The sequence below is a fragment of the Typha latifolia genome, chromosome 7 (assembly GCF_019914945.1).
Source record: "Typha latifolia isolate L0001 chromosome 7, TyphaL0001v2, whole genome shotgun sequence".
NCBI classification, from domain to species: Eukaryota; Viridiplantae; Streptophyta; class Magnoliopsida; order Poales; family Typhaceae; genus Typha; species Typha latifolia.
In genome coordinates this window covers 12,707,214-12,716,902 of record NC_133092.1, presented here as the reverse complement: position 1 = coordinate 12,716,902, position 9,689 = coordinate 12,707,214, and the positions used below count along the sequence as shown (strand labels likewise).

The 9,689-nt window shown below is 36.1% G+C and overlaps 2 protein-coding genes and 1 long non-coding RNA gene across 3 annotated transcripts; 2 read left to right on the top strand and 1 right to left on the bottom strand.

Moving 5' to 3' along the window:
• The first annotated feature begins 544 nt into the window (after window positions 1-544).
• LOC140792933 (uncharacterized) lies at window positions 545-1,287 on the top strand. The gene is made up of 2 exons (XR_012109845.1): window positions 545-670; window positions 753-1,287. It is a non-coding gene; the product is annotated as an uncharacterized lncRNA (long non-coding RNA).
• A 2,710-nt stretch (window positions 1,288-3,997) lies between these two features.
• LOC140792643 (reticulon-like protein B2) lies at window positions 3,998-5,404 on the bottom strand. The gene is made up of 5 exons (XM_073143749.1): window positions 5,285-5,404; window positions 4,970-5,150; window positions 4,728-4,869; window positions 4,573-4,642; window positions 3,998-4,447 (listed from the first exon to the last, which is right to left on the bottom strand). The coding sequence occupies exons 1-5, from the start codon at window positions 5,376-5,378 to the stop codon at window positions 4,287-4,289; spliced, it is 648 nt and encodes a 215-aa protein (XP_072999850.1). The 5' UTR covers window positions 5,379-5,404; the 3' UTR covers window positions 3,998-4,286.
• Window positions 5,405-6,647: 1,243 nt separating this feature from the next.
• LOC140793081 (L-Ala-D/L-amino acid epimerase) lies at window positions 6,648-9,656 on the top strand. Its single transcript, XM_073144444.1, has 7 exons — window positions 6,648-7,255; window positions 7,662-7,772; window positions 7,858-8,074; window positions 8,341-8,674; window positions 8,758-8,819; window positions 9,031-9,103; window positions 9,389-9,656. The coding sequence occupies exons 1-7, from the start codon at window positions 6,764-6,766 to the stop codon at window positions 9,399-9,401; spliced, it is 1,302 nt and encodes a 433-aa protein (XP_073000545.1). The 5' UTR covers window positions 6,648-6,763; the 3' UTR covers window positions 9,402-9,656.
• Window positions 9,657-9,689: the final 33 nt, after the last annotated feature.

The following is a 9,689-nucleotide window of genomic DNA, read 5'->3' as shown; positions in this document are numbered from 1 at the left end:
TTTCAGTGAAGTATATACAACAGGATCCAATAGTCAAACCTTTTAGATCACTTGTCTCAGCCCTTCATACCCATGTATATAACATCTTAATTAGATCTCTTCCAACACCTTGCAATCCTCTTCCATCTTCCATCTTCCATCTTCCATTTTCCTAAGCTCTGAAAAGTGCAATGTATAAGCTACTTCCAAAACCCAAATCCCAAATCCAAGCCAACTTCTCCAACTCATCTGAGATCACCCAATTAGAGGATATTCCACCACCGGAGTTTCTCCGAGAGGCTATTTTCGCTGCAGGTAACTCAACTTCTGCTACAAATTCTCTAGTTTTATTTGTTTCAGCTAATAGTTGGTGATCTCATATAGGTAGATTCTGGGAGATAGAGGCTGCATTTGGTGGTGTTGATGGTGTAATAAGAACTGCTACTGGGTACTTTGGAGGATCCACTGTAAAGCCTAGTTACAAGGAGGTCAAACTTCTTCTACTCATCTTAAACATATTATTAAGATGTTCATAATCTTATAAGCTAAAGAGATATTATTGCAGGTGATAGAAGGCAACACTGGGCATACTGAGGCTGTGAAGGTGATCTATGACAAGAGGAGAGTATCATACAAATCCTTGTGCAAGGTCTTCTGGATTAGCCATGATCCAACCAACAAGCACTATTTGGTACATCTTGATTAATTCTTCCAATTAGAAGTATGGTTATATAATCATAGTAAATATGATGATCCTCGTTATGTTTCGTTAGGAATTCGGCGTCGATACGCACTACCGGTCGGCGATATTCTACGGTAACGAGGAAGAGAAGAAAGAAGCCCAAGAAACAAAAGTGAAGCATCAAATGAAGCTTAACAAGAGGATAGTCACCAAGATTTTATCGCGGAATTCGAACAATTGTGCAGTCTTTTACATGGCTGAGAACCAGCATCACAAGTACTACTTGCAAAGGGATCATATTCCTCTCTGTGAAAGTCTCGGCCTTCGCAGCACCCAGCACTTCGCCGACTCCCACATTGCCTGCAAGCTAAATGGGTATATAATATCTCAACTTTGTTGCTGATCATTGGATATATATATATATATATATATATATATATATGGTCTTTTTGATACAAATGGATATGGAGTTTAGTTGGCAAAGATAGATAATATTCTCAATAACTCATTAAGTTGAGAGTTTGTAGATACTTGGTGTATTCTTTTCTTTTTAAAGAGTTAGATTCATTGTATGTAACCCGGGAAAAGATTAAGCAATTGCTTAGTAGTAATTACATTCAAATATATATCTTTCGTGCTGACTTATGAGCTGGAAGTAGTTTGCATACAAGTAGAGTATTAGTTGAATTCTTATAGCGACTTGTCCAAGTGGTTTCTTTTTTTTTTGGAGAAGTAAACAGCATTGGATTTAAATGGTGATACAGGGATAACATGCAACTTTACTCTTTTATGCAAGATATTAAGGTAAAAACTCTGAATTACTCTGTAAATATTCCCTTTCAAAAGGCAAAAAAGGTATGAAGTTTTACCTTCATTAGAGCAGAGGATGTTTTCAAGACCTAGATTTTACCATCTAAGAAATCTCTTATTTATACTAATTGTTCCACTTGAAAACTATCACACAAATTTTCACTCTTCCTGGTTTGGATTTGCAGAATCCTAGGTGGGCCTGGGAATAACACTTCAGAGGAACTGAAGAGCTTCATGGAGAGATACCAATTGCCCAAACAAACAATGTTGGTTTTGGAGGAAATTCTCCACAACCTGGGTGTGAAAAAGGGCTCAGAACTGGAAGATTAGGAGCTGCAAATAGCACCCAAAAAAGTTTCCAACTTTTTTTAAATTGGCAACTAATTGTGGGCAATTATAGCTGAAGTCAAACTATTGCACATATCCAAATTAGAGTTGCATTAATGGCAGGCCCTGCAAGGGGGAGGACAAGGAGCCTTCCATTGAATCGTTGGAGATATCACCATATTTTTTGGGCACCAGCCGACTAGATGGTTGACTTTTTGAGCTTACTGTTGGTATTTTACTTCTGTACATTGGGAGTGGGAGGGTGGCGGTCAATAGAGATTAAGTTGACTTTTAGAGAGTGGGACTTGCATGGCAGTGAAACTGGCCCACCTTCCAATTGTGGCTCACTGTAAACATGAGGTGTTTGTGGGCGGCCGCACTAGGGTTTTGTGGTGCATTTGATGGTTTTCTTTTTTTTTCTCCTTCTTTCCTGTTCTTGGCGTCCAATTATTAGAAAGTGAAGGAAGAAAGTAACTTTTTTTACTTTTAATGTTTGACCGTAAAAACTAAATTAAAAAACTGACTTTCTTACCTATTAAAATTAGTTTCACTTTTTTTAAAACTTTTTTATTTTAAAATATATATATATTTTACTAAAGCTAAGCATTTAAATGAACTTCAATTTCTAACACATCTTTTTGCGGTGGATTTAAATTTTTTTATGATATTTTACAAAATCAGTGCCGAAATTATTGTACTTATTTAAAAATATTTTTCTAAATTAAATCTCAAAAAAGACTAAGACTATTTTTCTCCTGCATAAAATTATTAAAAATATTTTAAAAGATATCAAGAATTATACTCAGCACTATGAGACAAAACATTATTGATATATATATTTGACACTCTAAACTTAAAAATAAGAAGATATTTTAATTAGTTATACATATTTATTAACTTTAATAATAGTTAGAAATATTATATTATGAATTGATCATTATGGTAATTCTAATATTTTAAATAACACAGTAGTAATTGTAATATCTTATTAAAATATTTAGTGGTAATTATGTAAAAATTCTTTTTTTCTTCTTCTTCTTCTTCTTTCCCATTCTTGTGGATCTTGTAACTTAGCTTTAATTTGAGACAGGTGGAAAAAGTCAGTTCATGTGAATGAAACTGTAGAAATCTCTTTGGCATTAGTTGGTTATGACCCAAATCCTTGATGGGAAAATCTTCACTAGATCCTCTTGTGAACTTTTGAACTTTTAGTGGGTGGTGAAGGAGATTATAGACATAAATTTTAATCCAATTTGATAATAAAATATTAGGCTTTTTAGGTTTAGGTTTTATGTATGCAAATCTTTTTAGTTTAGTCAATTACTCCATGTAGGACTATTACTCAAATTAAGTTTTTTCTTTCTTTCTCCAGTCTATACTAGCCCTATTAAACTTTTTTTTAATATATTTATAATTTAACAGCTAGTAAATTTTATGATGAACATGAAATGTTTTACCAAATTTAAAAACTAAAAAAAATCTATAAAAGCAGTATAATCCTATATCTTGTATTATGTTTAACAATGTCACATTTTAAAAACTTGTGGTTTTGAATACCACAACTAATAGTACATTGATAAATTTTTAAATAGTACCACAATAAAATATATTAATTAAATATTTTTCACAGATAAATCGGTTTATTAGCAATAAATATAAAATAACTATAGAAGTCAATGCATTTGATAAATTAAGAATCACAAATTTTAAAAGACCAATATATTAGTAACTAAATATTTCAAAGTTTTTGGACTAGAATACTTTAGGATAACTAAATATTGATAATTTGAATACTTAACTCGCTCTAAATTTTCGACTCATAACCCGACCTAAGTCCGAACTGAGCCCAACTCGAGACCAACTCGGTCGGGATTGGGCTTAGCCTCTCCCAGCCTGAAACCCAAAGCCCAAGCTCAGCCAGAAACCCAGACCTATAGCCTGATTATTAATATTATACATCTAGGGGGGGGGGGGGTTCATAACCCATAGGTTTATCTTCTTTGCAATATTAATTAATTTCACAAAAGTAATAGTTTCATGTAGTATTGCATGAGTAAGATGTCTACGTAGATCTTACACAAAGGACAAATGTAATAGCTAGCCTTTAGATCGAAACCCTTGGAAAGATGAGACAAAGAAAGAAATTTTTCTAGCTCAAATTAATAGTAATTGCCATCAACAACAGTATGAGAGTCTAGCTAAGGGCATAAATAATCACTTGTATGATTTCTTTTTTCGTAGGTATTTCTCCAGCTTAAAGGGTGAAGAAGACATTAACTTTTCACGTCTTAAATGGGGTCAATTTTGCTACAGTTATATATGCAGGAGCAGTATACAATTTTTGCACAGATTGTATGTACATATAGATCATTTAATATACTTGAGAAACCAATAAATCATTTGATACATTCTGTATCTCGTATCATTTTTTTTTCGTAGATACTTAATAATTAGTCAACGTTATCGATAGGATGCTGGCTCACGTGAATCACTTCTCCTTCCCAGGTTTCCTGGGGATTTTGTTGAGAACCTGTGAATCGATTTTCTTGTACAATTTCTTGAGATCTTGCCTTCCCTCGGTGGCATAATGTTGCAGTTCAGTCTTGTATTGTTCATACAAAGCTGGTAATGTCAGAATACTCAAGGAAGCTACAAGAGAGAGAGAGAGAGAGAGAGAGAGAGAGAGAGAGAGGAGAGTATTTAGTAGGAGTGTTTGAGAATAATGGCATTAGATATCTAGATAATTAATGTTAAGCACTTGCAAAGCTAATTACCAAGATAGAAGAGAGTAAGAAAGCTACAAGAACTTCCGATTACTGATAGAATCCAGAGAAATCCAATTGTCTGTGAGAAAATTAGTACGATGTCAAGAAGAATTGAATGAAGTATAGGAGAGGAATGTATAATAGGAAGGTAGTTTGATATCTACCAGGAGAAACACTTTGAGATCCTTCCCTCGAGCAATCTCTTGAAGAGTGGTCATGAACATACTTAGCCATCTGGGGAAAGCCACGGCAATCTTTTCCTGCACTTCTTTTGCTAACTTAACTACGTAGCTTTCTGGAGGTGGCCTATAAACATAGCAAAATAATGTCCAAGTTAGCCAGTAGATATGCAGCGTTGCTTAAACAAGGGAAGTTTGCAAAGAAGAAGAGAACGAAAGATGATTACATGTCAACCAGGGGTGCAAAATTAGACCATATGAAGAGCACAAGCATGGCAAGAATTGAGGTATGGCACAGGAGTGTAATAAAATGGTACTCCATCACCTCAAAAAGAAACCATGTCATTGTAAACCCAATCAGGATACCTCCAGATAATGGCTTGTTTCTCCACATAATAATATCAGCGGCTGCACGCAGATAAGAGTTTTGTTAACCAAACTAAACATATGGACAGATGCTTAAGAACTTTTGTATGTGCTTCAGGTTTACAACTTTGGAGACAAGAAAAGAACAAGTGAGAAAGAGAGAGATTAGCTTGTACCTTTTCCTTTACCCAAAAGCTCATATAGAGGCCTCTCATGGCCAAAGAGCTTTGCATAGGTTGATGTCTGCCCGCTAGAGGATCCAGAAGACATGGTGTTGGATTTGGTATGGTGTTTATGAGCTTAGAAGAGGGAGGAGGAGTATGTTCTTATAAGGGACTTAGGGTGAACTCTCTATGGGCAAGGAAGCCAGGAAATTGAAGCAAAGGATAGCTTTTGCTTTCCACCTATGTAAAGAGAATAAGATATCCAAGGTATTGATTGTAGTTGTAACACTAACATTTTACTGCTCTTCCTGACATGTCTCTAAATGTATTGAGCCTGTTCTGGGCTACCTTACTTGGGCTCTTGTTGCCGTAGGATCGTTGAATTCAACGGCCAGATTTTGCATCAGATCCACTTAATTATTTTTTTAATTTCTTTTAAGATCCACTTAATTGTGTGAACCTAAATTTGTTTTTATATATTTTTTATAATTCTGAGCCTGTACAATATTCCCATGCTAAACAAGAGAATTACACTCAGATTCACTACATTTCAAATATTGAATTAATGTGGGATGGCAATAGGATTGGATTAAGTTCAAACAAAATAGTACTAACACGATAATTTGTTAATTAAACAGTTCACATAAGTTATTTAAATTTACTTAAATTATAAATATATTTATTCAGATTATAAACACTTCATTATGATCATAATCATGTCATAAATAGGTTGAACTTCGACATATGATCTAAACCAAATTATATTAAACTAAATTATTTAAAAAATTTGAATTCATGTCAGATTATTATATTGAATTAAAAAAATATAACTTGAATAATTAGGTCAACTCTCTCAAAATAAATAGATTGGATAAAGTTATCCCTGTGAAATATAACTCAAGCACAATTTCTTGGGATATGATTTGTAGTTTATTATCATCTTTTTAACAGCTTTGTTAAACATAATAATAGATAATAAGCAAGTTGCTAACCATCTTATTCGTGCATCACGTGGATAAGATCAAGCAAGTTAATAATTATTTTATTCAAGCTAACAAAACGCCTAGGACCGCATCTTTTGAGTAACGACAATGTAATATAAGAAACAAACACCATCACTAGTATATGCAAGTCTCTATCAACCCTATTCTCTTCTATAATGTCATAATAAAGACACTATATCTATGAACTTCATACAGCCAAAAGATAAAACTCATATATATATATATATATATATATATAATTATTTGATAAAAAAAAAATTAATACATAATTATAATAGAGGTATTTAAGAGGGATCCATATGAAAAAAATAATAATTAAAAAAAAAAAAGCACCGGTGACAAAAGAAGCAGATCGATCACATGTCTAATCCGTCACTTTCGACATGCTTTCGACATTCATTTTTCCATCCGATTGGTACTATGTACGTAGTATTCAATAAACCTCAACCGATCTCCACTTCCCATCTCCACCGATCTCAAACTTTCCATGGCTCTACTCCACTCTTCCTTTCTTTACGCCCCCCTGACCTCTCCTTTCCCAAATTTTCTCCGCCAAATTCCAACCCTCCGATTCCGCGAATCCAACCACCAACCCCAGCTCTTCCTCCGCAGTTCCGCCGTCTCTGCCAGCCGCTCGCGGGCGATGACCTTGGGCTTCGAAAGCCTCAAGGAGACCTTCTCCATCGACGTCGTCCGCGCCGAGGGACGGGCCCTCGACGTCCCCCTCGCCGCGCCGTTCACCATTGCCTCGTCGCGGCTCGACGCCGTCGGCAACGTCGCCGTCCGCGTCGAGCTCCGGAATGGATCGGTCGGGTGGGGGGAGGCGCCGGTGCTGCCGTCAGTCACGGCAGAGGACCAGCCTGGCGCGCTGAGGGCGGCGGCGGAGGCGTGCCGGATGCTCGTGAGTAGGCCGCTGGCGACGCTCGGCGCCGTGCTGGCGGAGGTCGGGGATATCCTTCCGGGACATGAATTCGCTTCGGTGAGGTCTTGTTGCTGCGTGGATTTTGTCCAATTGTTTCTTTCTCTTGATCCACTTTAATGATCTCTACTTGATTTAAATGTAGCAATATTCTTAAGAACGTAGTGTTATTGCTTCAAATTGGTCTTGGAATTACTTTTTTTGCATCAATTTAAAAATCCGAATCGAATTTTTGAGCTGCATCATTAGATACTTCTTTTACCAGATTTGATCATGTAATAATACCTCTAAAAATCTGATTTTGGATATGTCTTTCAGAAATCCTCAGTGTCGATCACTTAGAAAGGAAAGGTCTTGATATATCTCAGATCTATCTTGCTATAATTTCATTTATCAACCTCCAGTTGTTCTGATAAGAGTGGTTTACATTGTTTGATATGTATATAATTCCATATTTTGCCTGAAGGTTAGAGCGGGAGTGGAGATGGCACTGATTGATGCAGTTGCTAATAGCATTCGCATTCCTTTGTGGAAATTATTTGGAGGAGTGTCAGATTCTGTGACAACGGATATAACAGTTGGGTGATCTCATTTGACGTCTTTTATCATTCATATCATTATTATTTGCATGCCTTATATCTTTTTTTATTTCCCCCACTCAGATTCCAATAGTGTCCCCAAGTGAAGCTGCTGAATTGGCTGCAAAATACTATAAACAAGGTTTTAGCACTTTAAAGCTCAAGGTGGGTAAAAACTTAAACTCAGATGTAGAAGTTCTGAGGGCCATACGGTTGGTTCACCCTGATTGCTCTTTTATTCTGGATGCAAATGAAGGTTATAAGTCTCAGCAGGCAATCGAAGTTCTTGACAAGCTTCACGGTTGGTGTTCCTGTTTACGTTATCAGCAGAATGCACACTTGTAAACTCTGCTGGAAATCATTGTACATCTAGTTACTTTTAACTTTTTCAACATCATGGTGATTAGAAACTGGAGATGCAGAGTAATTAGTAATCATAAAAGTTAACTAATGTGTGAGTTCTAACTTGTGTTAATTATTAAATTACATGATCTGCCAGTTTTAGAATTTTGGTACCCTCTTTTTGAACAAAGTGTAGCTCTATGTTTTTTCTCATTTTGATTCCAGAAATGGGGGTCACTCCTATTCTCTTTGAGCAACCTGTTCCCAGAGATGACTGGGAAGGTCTCTGCCACGTTAGTCATGTTGCAAAGGAAAAATATGGTGTAGCTGTTGCTGCAGATGAGAGTTGCCGGAGTTTAAATGATGCAGAAAAAATTATACGAGGAAACTTAGCTCATGTTATCAATATTAAGCTGGCCAAATTAGGGGTTCTTGGGGCTCTAGACATCATTGATGTTGCAAGAAAAGCAGGTATTGCACTTATGATTGGTGGTATGGTTGAGACTAGGCTCGCAATGGGCTTTGCCGGTCATCTTGCTGCTGGACTTGGTGGTTTCAGGTAAGTCTTCTATTTTTTGCAAGGTCCCTCATGCTATACTAAACCATGCACTTCTTCATTCTTTCATCTTTTACTGATTGCAGTTTTATTGATCTTGACACACCCCTACTTCTGTCAGAAGATCCGGTTTTCGGAGGTTATGAAGGTTTGATAATATCATCTTTGGCATTGTAATCTTTTATTACTTATGATAGGATATTATTACCCGCTCATGATGCTATACTATGTTGATTTTCTTATATCTTTCCACCCCTTGTCCATAAGAAACAGAGTTCCAGCGGCCATTCATTTCTACAGACCACATTTTATTTATGTAGCTCTTACAGATTTGCTCTTCTTTTTCTCCCTGTGATCAGCTTCTGGTCCAGTCTACAAGTTTACAAATCCCAGGGGTCATGGCGCTTTTCTTCACTGGGACAATACTGCCTCGTAAGCCATATTTCTACTAACTAATTAATGCATATAATTATTTGTTCTGTTAGACAATTTATTTTTCAGCAGATCATAGTAGCTGCTCAACTATGGGCCTAAACTGAGTTATAGGAATCATCTCCGATGATGTTCCATCTTAAATATTTGTTGGAAATTGCATTTAGTATTGAGATCGTTTGACTACTAATTTCATAGGAAGATTGCAAGTTGAAATTTATCGTCTGTTTACAGAAATTGAAGAAATAATTTCTTCCTGATTCTCCTATATCTGATTTGTTACAGAACTGATATTTGACTTCTTCCGTGAACTCTGGGGCAGCATTGATGGACCTTTCTGCTCTTCCCTACGTGATGCCATTCAATGAATCACCGACCCTTCAGTAAAGTGATTGGCCTGAATATATGATTCTGTCTCTCTACTTAATACATTTGCTGCAAAGTTCGAGATGTTGGAATTATTATAAGAATCTATTGCTGTTGTTGATCATGACACTGCACAATAATTTTATACCAAACGAAAAAGGAGCTCAGTGGCAGTTCTTAAACTTCATCTGCAACTTTATGTTGTTCGTTTTCGTTAGAG